The sequence below is a fragment of the Podarcis filfolensis genome (assembly GCF_964270895.1).
Source record: "Podarcis filfolensis genome assembly, chromosome: 16".
In the NCBI taxonomy this organism is placed as follows: domain Eukaryota; kingdom Metazoa; phylum Chordata; class Lepidosauria; order Squamata; family Lacertidae; genus Podarcis; species Podarcis filfolensis.
This window is the reverse complement of record NC_139620.1, coordinates 1,502,177-1,521,237: the sequence shown is the minus strand read 5'-3', so window position 1 is coordinate 1,521,237 and position 19,061 is coordinate 1,502,177. Positions and strand designations below refer to the sequence as shown.

The 19,061-nt window shown below is 39.8% G+C and overlaps 2 protein-coding genes across 2 annotated transcripts; both read left to right on the top strand.

The window, feature by feature from the left end:
- Positions 1-2,065: 2,065 nt before the first annotated feature.
- On the top strand, positions 2,066-8,935 carry LOC310750906 (vomeronasal type-2 receptor 26-like; the record flags this gene model as incomplete). The annotated part of the gene is made up of 4 exons (XM_083589306.1): positions 2,066-2,518; positions 3,525-4,406; positions 7,184-7,310; positions 8,034-8,935. The coding sequence occupies 4 exons, from the start codon at positions 2,066-2,068 to the stop codon at positions 8,933-8,935; spliced, it is 2,364 nt and encodes a 787-aa protein (XP_083445432.1).
- A 1,309-nt stretch (positions 8,936-10,244) lies between these two features.
- LOC310750905 (vomeronasal type-2 receptor 26-like) lies at positions 10,245-18,363 on the top strand (the record flags this gene model as incomplete). Its single annotated transcript, XM_083589305.1, has 6 exons — positions 10,245-10,459; positions 12,667-12,958; positions 13,258-14,139; positions 15,778-16,005; positions 16,275-16,401; positions 17,462-18,363. The coding sequence occupies 6 exons, from the start codon at positions 10,245-10,247 to the stop codon at positions 18,361-18,363; spliced, it is 2,646 nt and encodes an 881-aa protein (XP_083445431.1).
- Between the last annotated feature and the right edge of the window lie 698 nt (positions 18,364-19,061).

The following is a 19,061-nucleotide window of genomic DNA, read 5'->3' as shown; positions in this document are numbered from 1 at the left end:
GACATTTCCACAACTATTTTTGCATCAGCCGGCCTGCTATGGATGATGCCACCCACCGCACAAATATTTTGCTATACTGATTATCTCCTCTGTAATTATCCAAATTACTATGTTTGATTCAGCTGGCCAAAGCTCTGCGGCTTTCCAGAAGACAACAGGCAACCCCCCCTCGAAAAAACAACTCATATTGATATGATTTTATAACCACACTGTGCCGTTGCCAGATACAGTTAGGGACTTGAGACAGGCAGAAATTGAATGCAGATCGTTCCACCTTTGAGTTGTGTAGGTCAGGTTCCCAACTGGCATTCAAGACATGCTTTGTTCACCCGTTAAATCTTAAATATAAGCTGGACATAGGTCAAACGATATATCTTTTCAGAGCAGGCAGCCATCTAAGTCATCTTGTTCAAACTAGGCTTGCAAGGTTAACCATGCTGTAGAACGTGTGGAGGAAATTACATCTGGCTCTCACTCTATCAGGAAGATGAGCATTGTGATGTTACTGTTGCTGTTGCTCCCTCGTGTGACCTGCAAAGTATTAGATTGTCAGTGCAAAGGAAATAATCCTGGGCACATTTCACAGGAATGGTATCAGCCAAGCAAAATAATCATTGGCGGAATAATGTCTCATCTCATCTTCCTTTTATCTGAACTTTCTTTCCAGATGCACCCATCAGAGGAAGAGATTAATGCCCATCTGTAAGAAATTATTTTTCCCATGCACCCTTGAAGAGAGGTTGGCTTTTATTTTGGCTTTTATTTACGTTTTTATGTCTATGAATGATTAATTGGGTAGATTTCTGACTCATCTTTTACTCTAAAGATCCAAGGCAGGTTGCAAGAATTAAAAAAAAGAAATTAAACAGATTAAAATAAATTACAGTCACAAGAATCTCTATTTCAGTTGTCAAAGGCCAGGGTAAATAGGTGCGTCTTAAAATTTTGATTCAAATAAAATAGAAAGGTATTAATAAATGCATTTGCTGTTGGTACCTGACATTTTTTTCATATAAAATTTATATACTGTTTGATTTTAATAAAATACAGAAAACAAACATTAAAATTGTATTTAAAATCACTTAAAACAGATATTTAAAAACATTCAAAGCTAAGTAAAGTAAACAATAAGATAAAACAGTTTTTAAGAAATGTGTCTTTTGGATTAGGCTTTCCAAAACAACCAACCATCCAACCAAAAATGTTCTAAGAACGCAATGGAACGAATAAAGTGAAGGTGCCCTTTATCAGATTTGAAGCAAGAACTGTCAATGAACAAACACCACCTTCTCACTTTCTTCCAAACTTCACAGGATATTTTCAGGGGAAAGGGAGTAGATGTTGGAGATTGCAAAACTGTGTGCTTATAGATTTCATGTATTTTGCTACTGTCTCCAAATTAAGTTCCTTTCAAATTAATGAAGTACGCAATAGAGGGCATTAATAACAGGATCTTTGAGTCATTAAATTTCTAAAAGACAATTTCACTCTTCTCCGGTTATGTCATATAAGCTAAATCATATATGGGATGGGGATGATACCTATTAATTTATTTGCTTCCAGATTTGTTCCATTTGCTTTAAAATTACGGCTTCTTCAGGAAGATCTATTGAAATAAAGTAAAAACAGAGGAGAAACATTTCAGCAGACTTGTGTTTCTTGTACATGTTTTTAAAAAGTTGCCCATGCATTTTGCAACTACTTGCACAGAACTTTTCAGAATGAAATTTCATTATGAAGTTTGAGGTTTTCTACAGTTGTAAGAATGGACTTGCATATCATTGATTCCTCCCTCCCCCATTTTTTTCTGCTGGACCAGCTCTGATGAAGAGTGTTGGTTTCATTTCTTCTTCAAACTTTTCAATAACAAAAATCTATGATGAAAATGAAAATACTCTCTGGGTTGTGAATGTTGACTTGTAGGAGGGTGTTGCCTCAATCATTTATGGTATGTGTCACACATACCCTCCAACAAAAATGGCTCCATTTGGGCAATCTGGCTCCTGCATCAAAGCAATTTGCCAGCTCTCATGAACAGGTAAACCCCAAACCCCACTTTGTATCGATGGCAAGAGAATGTACCATTTGTGAAACTATATTTGATGGATCTCACCTTCATGTTACAGTATCTGCAGCTCAGCACTGGCGAGTTAGAGTTGAAAACCACATGGATAACATGTTGATTTATCCCTTTAATGATGAGCATGTATATCTCTATTTTTGCAGGATGGTCCCAAAGTTTTATCAGCACATCCTGGCCTTGGCATTTGCCATAAAAGAGATCAACGAGTTTCCCAATGTCTTGCACAACACCACTATTGGGTTGCACATTGATGATAGCTACTACAATGCAAGGATGACCTACCGTACCACTCTGGAACTGCTCTTCAAATCACCCCATTTACTCCCAAATTACAAATGTGGCAGCAGAACACACCTAATGGGAGTCATTGGTGGACTTCGGTCTGATACCTCCTCACAGATGGCAGATGTCTTGGGACGTTACAAGATTCCACAGGTATGGAGTTCATGGGGAAGTATTTTCAAAATGATGAATATTTCATTTTTAGATTTATATTCCATTTTTTCCACAGTCCATGCAATGGTTTATAATAAAACTAGTAAATAAAGGGGATGGAGATGCGGATTGTCAACCTGGGAAGGTAGCCCATATTAGAAACAAAAACATCTTGCTCTACTTTCCTTTGGACCACAACAGCATGGCCAAGAGGGGGGGGGCTTGTCATCTAGGCAGCCCAGGACCTCCATATACACTGCCCAGGCTTGCACCCTGGGGAGGTCACTTTGGTGATGCTAACACAGTGGCTTGGCTTCAACCCGTTGTCTCTCAAGGAAGATGGATGGCAAAGAGTAAATCAGAATCTATCAGAAACACAATCAGTAAACAACAATCACTAATAACAAAACTCTCCTACAGATGCCCTCAGAAAATGTGTCTTGTGAGTAAGAGGATGAATTGGGGTCAATAAATACATGAAATCATGGAAGATGGGGAAGGTGGTAGGGTAGTAAAATTGATCATGAAGCTGGAGGACAGTCTTATTAGATTAGCCTGCCTCACCTTGGAGGTAATATGGCAAGAAGTCTGATTCTGAATGCCCAGGTGGTATTCCCCCACCCCCACCCCTAAAGAACTCTCTAGCTCTCTTGGCTGCTTGACTAATGATTAGCTAGCCACTCTCTTCCATGCTTTCATAATTTCCTGAGTAGATTATTGCAGTACAATCTTTATGGGACTGCTATTGAACAAATATACAGAACTCACAGGCTGGACACCAGTCAGATGTTTGTTTAGAGGTGCACACTACGTAGAACGGAACATTGTGTCCATATTTGTTTCTGGGTGCAATTCCAACTACTGACTCTGGCCTTGAAATTAATAAAAAATATGCATCTAGAATTTATTGCGAGAATAAAACCAGGAAATGATAAGTGTTGGACAGCAGTGATTCCTTACAGAGTCTTCAGATAAATACCTGTCCATTACCTTTTTTATATTTTAGTTTTCTTATGGCTCATTTCATCCAGCAGTGAATGATCACATTGGGTTCCCCTCCTTTTACCGCATGGTTCCCAACGAATCTCTTCAGTACCAAGGAATTGTCCAGTTACTTCTGCATTTCAAATGGAAATGGATTGGTTTGATGAGTTTTGATGATGATGGGGGACAGCATTTCCTACAGACTATAGAAGCCATGCTTTCCGAGAATGGCATCTGCTCAGCCTTCACAAACAAAGTTCCAGCTAATATCCGTATATTGGAAATGGGCGATATGAACAAATACATATTGGAAAGTATTCCTATTTTTAGGGACAGTAAAGCCAATGCAATTGTTATATATGGGAAAACGTCAAACCTCAGGTGGTTGGCTGCCATTATCTTTGGGATCAAAGAGTCTCTTGCTGGTAATCTTTACTACAATGCAAAGGCACCTTTTGGGAAAGTATGGATTACGACAGCCCAGATTGATTTAGCACTCTTTCTATTCCAAAGAAACTGGGATATCCAGGTGTTCCACGGAGCCATCTCCTTCACAATTCCTTCAAAAGACATTCCAGGTTTCCAAACATTTGTTCAGAGTGTGAGTCCTACCCAACCGAAAGGGGATGGCTTTATCAAAGATTTCTGGGAGCAAGCATTTGACTGCTTTGTTCCAAATTCTGGTGGCTCTACAGATATTGATGGAGTGTGTACTGGTGAGGAGAGACTGGAGAACCTTCCTGCACAATTTTTTCAGTTGAAGATGACAGGCCATAGCTATAGCATCTATAATGCTGTTTATGCTGTAGTCCATGCCTTACGTGTCAAATACTCGGCTAGCTCCAACCACAGAAAAATCGAAAGTAGAGGCAAGTTGCATTCTTGGCAAGTGGAGCCCTGGCAGGTAAATGCCTCCTACTCACAAACATCTGTGACTTGGGCTAGAGCATTATAGTGGCACATAGAATAGTATGCATGGATTTAGTTTTGAGCTCTCTTCAAAAAATAGGTCCAAGCAGCTAGTCAGACTCATCACATCAATTTCCTTTCTGTAGTTTCCATATATTGTTTAGACCAGTGGTGTCCAAACTTTTTTCAAAGATGGTCAGATTTGATGAAGTGAAGGGCCGTGGGGGCCAACCAAAGGGCCAGCCAAAGTTGTTGACCTTTTTGGGGGTTTGGAGTTGTCAAGCTTCTTTTAGGATTGAAGTTGTTAAGGTTTTTTTTAGGATTTTACCCCAGGAAATAAACTGCCACAGGGGCCAGATTAAACTGGCTGGTGGGCCGGATTAGGCCCCCAAAACGGACTTTGGACATGCCTGGTTTAGACAAACCTGCTCAGGTGCTTAGAAAGTTAAGGTAATTTGAATCTGTTTCAGTATTTTAACTTTAGTGTGTTTTAAAGTTGGGCAGTAATTTTTCCTTGATTTCCTTGTCTCATCTTTTTGTAAACTGCTTTGTGTTTGCCCACTTTTGCCACTTAGCTCTCCTGCCACTGGCAACATATCCCCAGGAAGGTGTTCCCACAAAACGACACAGCTCTCAGACAGGGGAAAACCCAACTATTGTGTATTACTTTGTTATTACCTAAGGAAATTGAATTAGCCCCAATTAATTTACTAGGATATATTTCTGAGCAGATATGCTTAGCATGAGCTGGAAATGGTTTGTGTATATCTTGCTGAGAATATTCTGTCTCTTATGGGTCTCTTTGTTCTATTTCTCTCCTCGTGTAGCTTCATTCATTGCTTAGGAACAACCCACTCAACAACACTGTTGGAGACGAAATTATGTTCAATGAACATGGGGAATTTGTAGCTGGATTTGATGTTACAAACATAGTCACCTTCCCAAACAATTCCTATGTCAGAATCAAAGTGGGAAGGCTGGATCCTCAGGCTGCTCCGGACAAAGCACTCACCATCAACGAGGAAAAACTTGAGTGGCACAGAGACTTGTCTCAGGTGCAGAGCATTGGCAGAGCATCTCATATGATATCATTGACATCCATCCATGGGCTGGCATCCGTTTAAAATAAATGGCTACAAATTTTGTTTCATACAATGACATTCATTGGCTTGGCATAGTATTAGCACATTACTCCAATTAATAAATCACAACGTATCTTCGATAAGGGTGGTAATTTGTTGGTTTGTTTTTGAACTTAGAGTAATTTTGCATGCTGTCCATCACCTTGCTGTTTTTTTTTAATAGAAAAAGGCAGCCTACAATTATACACAAACACACACACAAATATATAATGAGCGATATCATTACTAGAGAAATGCCGCCCTAAGGAATAAATTCATTGTGAAAACTCTTTAATTATTTATTAAAATGCTTGTACAGTGGTACCTCGGGTTACAGACGCTTCAGGTTACAGACTCCGCTAACCCAGAAATAGTACCTCGGGTTAAGAACTTTGCTTCAGGATGAGAACAGAAATCGTGTGGTGGCAGCAGCGGGAGGCCCCATTAGCTAAAGTGGTACCTCAGGTTAAGAACAGTTTCAGGTTAAGAACAGACCTCCAGAACGAATTAAGTTCTTAACCCAAGGTACCACTGTATACCTCAATTTCATTGAAAAGAACTGAAGTTTATATATACAGAATTATATATACAGAATAAAAACCATCATGCCATCACCATCATCAGATCAGAAACCATTACAGAAAGCATCCGAATAAAAGTTTTCAGTATGCATTTAAAGGTCAAGATAGAAGCTGCATTCTGAATCTCCATTGGAAGAGTGTTCTACAAGGCTGGGCCAATGGCACTCAATTTCTTGTCAGTGTCAACTGAATCAATGTGCGGGACAACCAGTGACACTGTCAGGAATGCGCCAGCTCCTAGTGGAACGTCACAGCTTGCGGCAGAACAGAGAGGCTCAGATTTGTCTCCTCCGAGCATTGGAATGCTGGTTGCCAAGTGAACAACTGGGAACGGGCTGGAGCGCAGCCAAAGCTCTCAGGAAATTCAAGCAGGAGGGAATAGAGACATGGGTAGCCTGTCAGAAAAGGAAGAGGCTGGAGCTAATCCAATAAGTGTGGAGAATCGGCGAAGGGGTGGGCTGTTAGACAGGAAGCAAAGCAAGAGACGTAAGGTTCATAAGTTCAATATCTTCTAACATCAAAGTAAGGATTCTTCAGGATTCTTCAGAAGGGTCATTTTGAGTAAAGATGCCGGAGGCTTTGTTAGAGCCATCAGGACCTATCTGTTTGTTTTTGCAATAAACCCTCCTTTTTAATTACCTATGCTGGCTGTGTTACCAAGCTGAGAACTGGGACTTCTGACAGACACTGAGCTGGGATATATTTGTTCAGGAAGTCCCTAGACCTGGATTTTGAACCTGGCTTCGTAGCAAACAGGTAGCCACTGCAGAAGATTGGTGCTGGTGGCTAAGAGACTGTAGATATTTTAGCCCATCTTGTTTTGCTATTTCTAATTTCTCCCCCCCCCCCTTTTTTGGTACTTTCTAGTTATTGAAAAAAATATAGTACAGGGTTTACCATGGACAGAGATTTCTTTATCATGTTTTCCTCTTATTCCAGTAGTAAGCATTGCCCACACTCTCTGCACTGTTTCTGTAGTCAAATATGTTAATGTTTAACATTAACCAATCCTTCTTTATAAAATAAAAACAATTAATTCCATGGAAAATTATTCCTTCATCAATGTATAGGTGCCTCCATTCTCCTTATGTAATGAAAAATGCTATCCTGGGTACAGCAGAAAAAAGAAGGAGGGGAGGAAATTTTGTTGCTACGATTGTTATCCATGCCCAGAAGAAATGATCTCAACACAGGAAGGTAGGAGACATGTTTAAACATTTCTAATGGAAAGTATAGACAGTTCTTGGAGGCAGATGCATGAGATTTAGCCTGTAGATTATTTTCAATAGTGTTTTTCTGGATGGGAAGGAGATGGAAAGGGTGCTTCAGCAAAAAAACCAAACCCAACAGCATATTGTATGGCCCTTTAATAATGTTTGAAACAACTGATCATTTGTTGAAATCTTGGAACTCCACCAAAAAGAGGGGGGAAGGGGAGAAAATAATAGATCTGCACAATAGAAAGCTGGATCACTTTGGCTGATGTAATGCAAAGGAGCCAGGCAAGGAGTCTAGTGAACTTTTGACGCTGCCTAAAGCACTGACAAAGATGGAGAATAGTAATAGTTATATGTCTATCTATCTATCTATATATATATATATATATATATATATATATAGTATGTTATATACTGTAAAAGGGAAGAGAAGGCTCGGGAAATCTCAATTGAAATCAACCCTTTTTCCCTATCTCCAAATAGCCTGCCACACCACAAGTCTTTCTTTACTCAATAGGGTTAAAGAACCCTGGCAAACCGCATGTTTCTTATGCAGAATGAATGAGAATTAATCCCTGGAAGCAATTACCAAGACTGCAAATACTGATTTAGGTGGACTCATAGAAACTTGTTTCTAATTACTGATGTTATCTTTAATACATATATACACACACACACACACACACACATCTTTTTCTTTCAGATTTGGATTACTGTACCCGATGCCCCGAAGATCACTTCCCTAATAATCGTAGAGATGACTGCATCCCCAAGATTCAAAGTTTTCTTTCTTTTGAAGATACTTTGGGCATTACTTTGACTTCTCTGGCTCTTCTCTTTGCCCTGATCACAGCTCTGGTGCTGGCAGTCTTCATCAAGCAGCGGGACACTCCCATCGTCAAAGCCAACAATCGGAGCCTCACCTACCTTCTCCTTGCCTCTCTCCTCCTCTGCTTCTTCTGCGCTTTGCTATTCATCGGACAACCCAAGAAAATCACCTGCCTCCTCAGACAAACAGCTTTTGGCATCATCTTTTCGATTGCTGTCTCTTCCGTTTTGGCTAAGACTATTACAGTGGTTGTGGCTTTCATGGCCTCCAAGCCAGGAAACAGTTTCCGGAAATGGGTGGGGAAAAGATTGGCACATTCTGTCGTATTGTGTTGCTCCCTCGTTCAAGTCGCCATTTGTGCTCTTTGGTTGGGTTTTTCTCCCCCGTTCCCATATTTGGACAGTCACTCAGTGTATGGAGAAATCATAATTGAATGTAATGAAGGGTCAGTCACCATGTTCTACTGTGTCCTGGGTTATATGGGCTTTCTAGCCACTGTCAGCTTCACGGTGGCTTTCCTTGCTAGGAAGTTGCCAGACAGTTTCAATGAAGCCAAGTTCATCACTTTCAGCATGTTGGTCTTCTGCAGTGTGTGGCTGTCCTTTGTTCCAACTTACCTGAGCACCAAAGGGAAATACATGGTGGCCGTGGAGGTCTTCTCCATCCTGTCATCTGGCTCAGGTTTACTGAGCTGCATCTTTGCTCCTAAATGCTACATTATTGTTTTTAGGCCTGATCTGAACAAAAAGGAGCAGTTAATACGGAGAAAACATTAATGTTTCAAATATTCAAATCATTTTCTTCATTTTAATTTGTTTTCTGTGAATGTCAGCTTCCTTGTGCAATGTCTGATTTTGGACCGTCCTTTTGAAATATCTGAAGCATTCTTCTCACATACACAAAACAAACAGCCGGTGAAATTTATGTAGAATGAAACCTTCATATGCCTTTCTGAGTAATGCCTTCCTCAGTATTGAATTTTGTTCCTGTTTGCTTGGTGAAGTATAGTAAATTGCAGAATTTGAAAGTAAAATGTTGAACAGACTAATCCATATTGTCCTTATTTCCCCATTCCTATTTTTTGTGTATATGTGAGTCTTTAACTACAAAATTGCACTTGTGCTTTAGAGCCACAACAGCCATTTCGTGTCATGCCAGCTATCTATTGGAAGCCATTTTGTATCATGTGAAGGATACAATGGTTGCTATTTTGTTACTTGTGCTCATATACATTCTCAAAATCATAGCTTCCTTGACTCATAGCTTATAGCTCACATTTCATGTAGTTATAAAACTGTAGTTTTATAACATGTAGTTATAAGTACAAAATCTACTAATAAAAGCCTAGAGGACTCCAGTGATCATATATCACTCCCAAATACATAATATTTTGATATGAGGAATTATCTTGTGATAACCAGTGGAAATTGAGGACAAGGGACAGGGCAGGGTGTGTGGGAAATGACACACCATCAAGGGTGCTTTGCTATTTGCCATAATGCCATTGGAGAGCAGGAGTTCAACTGTAACTCTGACATATCTAATAGAAATATCCCTGTATCCAGACCTTTTCTATCCTTGTGGTCACTGCGGGTCACTCTCAAGTCACCACTCAGCTGAAGACCAACTAGAGAGCTGAAGAAGTTTGATTTGACATCTCACAAACATGTTTGAATCAGCAAGTAGTGATGTCACCCTGTAATTACCCAAATTACTGTATTTTATTCAGTTGGCCAACTCTGCAGGGACTTTTCAGTGGGGTGGTGGTGCAGAAAAGAAGCATGCCTGAAAGGATTTTATATTACCCCACTGTAAAATTGCCAGCTACAGGCAGGGGGATTGGAGAGAGGCAAGGCTTGAGATCTAACAGGTCAAGAGTCAGATTATTGTCTTGCAATTGATGTGAAGGGACATTCACCCTCTGGATGGTAAATGCAAGGTAGATACGAGATACAGATCCCTAAAAGTGTATTTTCGAAAGAGACCAGCAGCAGAGCTAATTTCTTCAATCCAAGCTAGCAATAATAACTGTACCCTAGAGCATCAGAAAGGAATCTCAGTTCAGAGCTTCCTATGGCCATCAGGATGAGGTTTGAGATGTTGTTCTTGCTGTTGCTACCACATACGGCTTCCAAAGTAGAAAATTTCAACTGCACTGGGAATGATCCAGTACATATTCCGCATGAATGGTACCAGTCAAGTGAAATCCACATTGGAGGAATAATGTCTCATATCTACTTCCTTTTAACTGATGTCGATTTCCTGAAACACCCTTTGGAGGAGGAGATTGGTGTCCAACTGTAAGAAATTATTTTTCCCACACACCATAAAACTGAGCTTTGCTTTTATTTTGGTGTTTATATCCTTTTAGAATCACCAAAGGTTGGTTTATATTGAACAGTATCAATTGTTGTGACTGAGTGAATGTTCCTAAGGACCAGAAGACATTAACTAGATATATCATTGTTTTAGAAACCCATTTGAATCATTAAAATATTTTGAGATGATTTCACTCAGCTGAGGTGATAGGCTTGCCTGCTGAGGCTTCCCATTTTACCAAAGAAGAAGCATTTTTCTCTCTCTTCTTATTGGCTTGTTTCTCTCTCTTTTTAAAATTTATACAAAACAGGTCAATGATCAAAGATGTGCTGCTTTTTAAGAGATCTCCATTTTTCCCCACCTGGAAATATCTCAGTAAATATATGAAGTGCTTTAAAAATCACTTTGTAACTTTTGTTAAGTTCTTCTATCAGTTTCCCTCTGAGCAAACATACATTGAATTGCCACAACCCTTCCCTTTACTGAAATTGCTGGTGGAGAAGAAGAGCATAGCTGCTGATTGGCTGCAACAACTTGAGTTTATGGTGCCCTTCAGGACCACTTGAGTGTGAGGCTGATGTTTGTGTCAGCTTTCCAGGGCAGGCGCACCCATGAGGCAAGGTGAGGTAACTTCCTCAGATGGCAGGATCCACAGTGGCAGAAGATCCTGATGTAGATATTTATTCCCCACTTGTTCCTGGTGCAGATCTTCACTCATCCCTTCTTCCCTGGCAGGGAAGGTGTGTGTGCCATTTTATGGTTCACCTAGATGCCAAAATCTCTTGAGCCAGCTCTGTCACTACCAGTGCTGATTGGTTATTTATCAGGAGCTGGGATTGAGTGGGTGAAAGTAGTATTATAGCTTCCCCCCTCCAGGTGACAGCCTACTCTGAACTGACCCTTTCTCAGGTGAAAGATGGGAGAGATGTATTAAATGGTCCAGTGACTGTGGGGCAATGAACCCATTAGAGCTTCAGGGATGTGGAGATGGTCTTATATGTATATGCTTGATAGCCATTCTTTGTAAGTTCTAATATTGTTCAGTATTGTTCAGTATATTTATGACTGCTTCGGTTACAAAGATAATGTATAAATATATAAATTTTAAAAATAAAAAAATTGTCCAGTAGCACCTTAGAGACCAATTAAGTTTGTTCTTGGTATGAGCTTTCATGTGCTTGCACACTTCTTCAGATACACTGAAACAGAAGTCACCAGACCCTTATATATGGTGAGAGGGTGGGGAGGGGTATTACTCAGAAGGGTGGTGGGAATGGGTGATTGGCTGAAGTACCACTGTGCCTGTTTTGTTATTTTGCATATTTCTTGTAGGACTGATGTCCAAAAGGATTGAATTTGGTGGCAATCCCACCACATCTGTAGGTATGTTCCTGTAGTGGTGCAACCTCCCCTGCATTTAGGTGAAGTTCCTGGGTGTGTCAGCACCTGCTTCCGAGGTGTTAGGTACCATCTATGAAGTAGTTGCAAAGTGAGTTTCCTTCTTTTGGCTGAGATGGACTTAAAGGGTGGTTTAGACCACAGTTTAGATCATTCGGTAGGATTTATTTCGTAACCTATATCAGGTTCCCATTGGTCTTTAATTGTGGTGAGGGATTTTGTAGGGTCTTGGAGTTGTCTTTTGTATAGTGTGGATACCATCCCCTTGCTGTGTCCCTCTGTTGTCAGGAGAAGTTTTTCAAAGGTTGTCAGAGGCCTAATGGCTGCTGCTATGATTGGTGGATTATTTAAGAAGTCATGTAGTTGTTGTTGGGTCAGCTAGGGTATTTGGGTGTCTGCTAGTTTGCATTGTATTTCTTGTGTTGATATGGGTTTTTCATTTTTGTAGAAGTTTGTTAAGCAGTGTAAGCCTTTGGCTTGCCATGTTTTTGTTTGGAAGCTTTAGGCTACATGGTGGAATAGTGGGTATTTTTTTAAAAAAACAAAACATTTCAAGATCTTCAGAGGGTGTGTTCTATTAAAGTAAATGATAAAGAAAACAATCCAGTAAAAGTGAGCCAATGTGAATTGCATTTTCTGTCCAACTAAAAGTATTTACCACAACCATCTTCTGGGAATTATAGCTTTTCCTTTTCATTGGACAGCTAAATTATCTTAAAACCAGAGTGGAACCATATTTTAATGTGCTGTTGATTTTTCTCATAAGAAGAGCTTGTAAATCTGTTTCCAGGATGGTGCCAAAATTCTACCAGCACATCCTGGCCTTGGCATTTGCTGTGCATGAGATCAACGAGAATTCCAACATCTTGCCCAATGTCACTCTTGGGTTCCACATCTATGATAGCTACTATGATGCAAGGATGACCTACCGCACCACACTGGATCTTATTTTCAAATTCCATCAGTTTTTCCCCAACTACAAATGTGACACTCAGACACATCTAATGGGCATCGTTGGTGGACTTAGATCTGATACATCCTCACAGATGGCAGATATTTTAGGACTTTACAAGATTCCACAGGTAGGATCAATGTGTTGCATTCATAGGGGATAATAAAATCTTCTTCTTTTCCTGGAAGGAGTCTAAGGGCACACCCATACTTCTGTTTGTGCCTTGATTTCTTGGCAGAGGACTGTGACTTCCAGGAACAGATCCAATTAAATGGTATTGTCCAGGTTCTAGATCTGGTGTTGGGATGGATATTTTCTTGCTTCTTTGGACCAATATTTTGCTTTGGAAAAGAGGCAGAGGGAAAATACAACCTGGCTCATTCTTCAGGATGCTATTACAGTTAAAATCTGTTTCTTTCTTTGTGCTAGTTTTCATATGGCTCATTTCAACCAGCAATGAATGATCAAGTCGCTTTCCCTTCCTTTTACCGCATGGTGCCCAATGAAGCCCTCCAGTACCAAGGAATTGTTGAGCTACTAGTGCATTTTAGATGGAAATGGGTTGGGCTGATGACTTTTGATGATGCTGGTGGAGAACATTTCTTGCAGGTCATGGAAGCAATCTTTTCCAAGAATGGAATCTGTTCAGCCTTCACAAATAAAGTTCCAATTTATTTGAGAATATTGGAAATGGGTGAAATGAATAAATACATTATGAAGAGCGTGCCAGTTTTCAAGAACAGCAAAGCCAATGTGATTGTTCTATATGGAGAAACTGCAAATATTAGATGGTTGGCAGCCATTATCTTGGGGGTAAAGAAGTCTCTAGCAGCTGAGTCTCAGTACAATGAGACTGCATCTTTTGGGAAAGTATGGATTACAACAGCCCAGATTGATTTTGCACTCTTTATATTACAAAAAACCTGGGATATCCAAATGTTCCATGGTGCTATTTCCTTCACAATTCCTTCAAATGAGGTTCAAGGATTCCAAAAATATATTCAAACTTTAAAACCTACTCAAGCTAAAGAAGATGGTTTTATCAAAGATTTCTGGGAACAAGCATTTGACTGCTTTGTTCCAGGTTCTGATGGCTTCACAGATATTGATGGAGCATGTAGTGGTGAGGAGAAGCTGGAGAGCCTTCCTGGGCAATTTTTTCAGTTGAAGATGACAGGTCACAGCTACAGTATCTATAATGCTGTCTATGCTGTGGCACATGCTTTACAGATCATGCATTCATACAGATTAAATTACAGACAAATGGAAAATGGAGGCAAGCTGCATCCTTGGAAAGTGGAACCCTGGAAGGTAATGCCTCTGAAATCCATTTAGAACATGTGTCTAAACCCCTGGTCCCGCTCATCAATTTCAGTCCTCCCTAGAAATATTATGGGTAGGTTTTAGTTTAGTTTTGTTTTTATATATAAAAAATAAATATCTATTTTCAGGGAGAGTGGAGTTTGGGGGGAGGGTGATGGAAGATTTTGCCACTTTTTGTGAAGTGACATGGGTTCACATGTTGCACTTCACGCTTGGTACCATAAGTGAGATGCTGTCCCTTACCATAACCCTTTAACTGAAAAATAGTTGCATACATAACTGTATGGTGGAACAGTGTGGTATGAAATACAGAATAATAGAACACTTTTATCATGAAAGTTATGTACAACATAGGCCCAAACTCCTGATCTCATTCACCTCCTCAAATTTCCTTCCTTCCTTCCTTCCTTCCACTAATGGCTTAAAGTCTCCATGGTTATAGCCTATTTGCTTATAAGTGCATCATTTTACTGGTAAAATAACACTAATTTATATATTGTCTTCCTTCCTTCCTTCCTTCCTTCCTTCCTTCCTTCCTTCCTTCCCATGTTTGCTACCTTAAGCTGGATGATGTGTCTCATTATGATTCTTTAACTGGGGGGGGGGGAGTTCCACACATAAATTGGTTTCCCTCTCAAGCACATATGGCAATAAATCCTTTTTAAATTTCATTGAACTTTTTCAGAGTGAATATGCAAGGGTTTGTGTGGTAAACACATTAAAGATTTATTACATTTTCAAATACAACAACATACAAATAAGATAAACAATAAATTAAAAAGAGAACAAAGCCTGTGTGGAGAACATTACTGAAATTGGAATAAGAGAAACAGAAAGTTCACTACACTTTTGCAGACATTGTAGTAAAATAGATTCCATGAAAAGAGATTTTGAAAGTAAGCGTCACTTATTGAGAATGTAGCCTTGAAACATAGAGGCACGTGTCACTGAGGGACTATGCAGTATTTTTTTATATTTATAAAGCATGTAAATAGTGCCCATAAAGCATCAAAAACCTGCTATGATGGATTAATGTCCGACACCATTCATTCCTGGAAGGAACCCAATGTAGACTTCCAGTTTCAAGTTTGACTGCAGCCAGCAGCAGAGTTAGCAGCTCCTTCTAAACAAGGGTGAAATTTAGATCACTTTTAACAGCCAAGTGCAGGGCTACAGACTGGCTTGTTATTGAAGAAATATTCATGAATATAGTCAATAAGTTGTTCATTTTTCACACTCCCACCACACATGAAGGAAAGTGTCCTTGTGACTGGAAGCTCTCCAGTACAGTGGCGGGGTGTCCCAGAGTAACGTTTCTGAAAATAATCAACGTCTTGGTATTTTCTTACGCCAGTGTGGTGTAATGGTTAAGAGCGGTGGACTTATAATCTGGTGAACTGGGTTTGCTTCCCCACTCCTCCACATGCAGCTGCTGGGTGACCTTGGGCCAGTCACACTTCTCTGAAGTCTCTCAGCCTCATTCAGCTCACAGAGTGTTTGTTGTGGGGGAGGAAGGGAAAGGAGATTGTTAGTCACTTTGAGACTCCTTCGGGTAGTAATAAAGCGGGATATCAAATCCAAACCCTTCTTCTTCTTCTTCTCAGTTCTTTTTCTCTCCCCATCCAGAGTCATTCATTGTTTAAAGACATTCTATTCAACAACAGTGCTGGTGATGAAATTATGTTTAATGAAAACAGAGAAATAGTAGCTGGATTTGACATTACCAGCTTGGTCACTTTCCCAAATAACTCTTATGTCAAAGTCAAAGTGGGAAGGCTGGATCCTCAGGCTTTCCCTGGTGAAGTGCTCACTATTAACGAAGAGAGACTTGAATGGCACAGAGAATTGTCTCAGGTGTGGAAAATTCTCACTTTATATCAAATGATAACTTTCATAGTAATTGGGTGGGGGCGGCGGCATTAGATTCCCTCCTTCATTGTGGTGGAGTAGACCCACCCCCCTACTTAAAGACTTGGTACAGCTTTCCTCACACTGAACTTGCCATTTGCGCAATCACAGATGTTAATATTTCATTTCATCAGCCCTTTGTTTATCGCTTATTATTTGGAAGAGAAAGGAAATCCAAACAATTAATGCTCAATCCTTCCTTTGTTCAAGAATAGGTACCTCCATTCTCTTTATGTAATGATCAGTGCTATCCTGGGTACAGCAGGGGGAAAAAGGAGGGAAAGAAATTTTGTTGCTATGACTGTTCTCCATGTCCAGAAGATATGATTTCGAACCAGGAGGGTAGGAGAAATATTTATAAGAAATACGTTTGTCATGCAAAGTATGGATAGTAGTAGAACATATATGTGTAAACAATCACTATTTTTGAGTTCTTCAGATTTAGCTGCTGTCACTTGCAGAATATTCTCGTTTGTGGTTAGAGTAATAACGTCTAGTTTGGGAGGGAGTAAACAATAGCCTGGAGCATGCAAGAACATTGATTATTAATTAGAAATTCTCAACAAGATAGATTTTATTTATTTCTCTGTACAATTATTTCAATGGGTTGCATAGCTGTAGAGTATTTATCTTTAACAATCCTTGACCCTGCTTTATGTTTTGTACTCAATTAAATAATTTATTTATTTTTATTTCCACCTTCAAAAAATTGATAAAAAAATTACACACACAAACCCCCAAACTCAACAATAATAATATAACTACCTGCAAAGAAACCTAACAGGTATCTTCCTGTTAGGTTCCAAGTCTTCACACCATGCATAATCCAAACACTCTAGTGTCCACCTTCCCATGCCTTTTTTTCTTTGACGTTAGAAGCTGCAACTGTAACATTCCTCAAAAAGGAGTTGTTCCAACCCTCTGATCATTTTACTTGCCTCTTTCACAAACTTTTCTAGCACCACATTAATATTCCAAGAGTGGTCACACTATAGATTTATATAATGACGCTAACTGGTTTCCCCTCAGTAATTTCTCTAACACTCCTTAACACACAGCTGCCACATACTAGGTTAGATTCTTCATCAAGCTATCCTCCAAAATTTAAAGATCTCACTACTAGTCAATAACCACCAGATCCAACTGAATTTATGAATATGTGAAATTAGGATTTTTGCTGCAGTTTACACCTGCTAATGCTGGATTTCATTTGCCATTTTGATGTCCATTCACTCAATAGATTTATTTTCTCACTTCAGTGCTGGATAAAGATTACTAGTGGACAATGCTGAATCCAGAAGATTTAAACACTGGATTTAGGTGGATTTTTAGAAAAGTGGCTCTTATAAGAGAGAACAATTATGGACATCTTTACCATATGCATATTATATTTCTCTTACAGACCTGGATTACTGTACCCGATGCCCCGAAGATCACTTCCCTAATAATCGTAGAGATCACTGCATCCCCAAGATTCAAAGTTTTCTTTCTTTTGAAGATACTTTGGGCATTACTTTGACTTCTCTGGCTCTTCTCTTTGCCCTGATCACAGCTCTGGTGCTTGCAGTCTTCATCAAGCAGCGGGACACTCCCATCGTCAAAGCCAACAATCGGAGCCTCACCTACCTTCTCCTTGCCTCTCTCCTCCTCTGCTTCTTCTGCGCTTTGCTATTCATCGGACAACCCAAGAAAATCACCTGCCTCCTCAGACAAACAGCTTTTGGCATCATCTTTTCGATTGCTGTCTCTTCCGTTTTGGCTAAGACTATTACAGTGGTTGTGGCTTTCATGGCCTCCAAGCCAGGAAACAGTTTCCGGAAATGGGTGGGGAAAAGATTGGCACATTCTGTCGTATTGTGTTGCTCCCTCGTCCAAGTCGCCGTTTGTGCTCTTTGGTTGGGTTTTTCTCCCCCATTCCCAGATTTGGACAGTCACTCAGTGTATGGAGAAATCATAATTGAATGTAATGAAGGGTCAGTCACCATGTTCTACTGCGTCCTGGGTTATATGGGCTTTCTAGCCACTGTCAGCTTCACGGTGGCTTTCCTTGCTAGGAAGTTGCCAGACAGTTTCAATGAAGCCAAGTTCATCACTTTCAGCATGTTGGTCTTCTGCAGTGTGTGGCTGTCCTTTGTTCCAACTTACCTGAGCACCAAGGGGAAATACATGGTGGCCGTGGAGGTCTTCTCCATCCTGTCATCTGGCTCAGGTTTACTGAGCTGCATCTTTGCTCCTAAATGCTACATTATTGTTTTTAGGCCTGATCTGAACAAAAAGGAGCAGTTAATACGGAGAAAACATTAATGTTTCAAATATTCAACCTATTTCCTTCATTTCTATTTTTGTTTCCTCTAAAATATCAGATAAACTCATATGTGGCTTTATACATAGCATGATTCTGTGCTATCCTGTTGAAACCTTTGATCTACTCTCCTCACATGCATCAAAGAAGAGTTGAAATGGCAATTTAAAATGTTTACCATGCTACAAAAATTTCCTTACAACAAAACACTTGTAGGGTGGAGTTTATTGCACCTTTATTGAGATTATTAAGTGGTGTACAATGTAAAAAACACACACCCTATATCACTGGAGGAAATTTATAACTAATAATAAAACTGCATATAAAAACAGATCTGTAATTGTATCCTTCTTCATGTGATCCATGCTCAACACCTCATGACAGAGCTAGCTGAGATACATTCTCACTTACTCATTAGACTTCCAGAGTTCAACTCTGTGCTCAGTTTGTAGGGCATGAGACTTATAATCTCAGGGTAATGGGTTCAACCCCACTTTGGGCATAAGATTCCTGCATTGTAGTGGTTGGACTAGCTGATCCTCATGGTCTTTTCCAACTTTATGATTCTATGATTCTGTGGGAACAAGATTTCCTACAGATAAGACAGGGTTTCATCTTATGGATCAGGGAAAGCCTGCACAAAATCACAGGGTTGTTGCTGCTGCTGTGTGTTCTTTACAAGATTTCAGTACATTCTCAT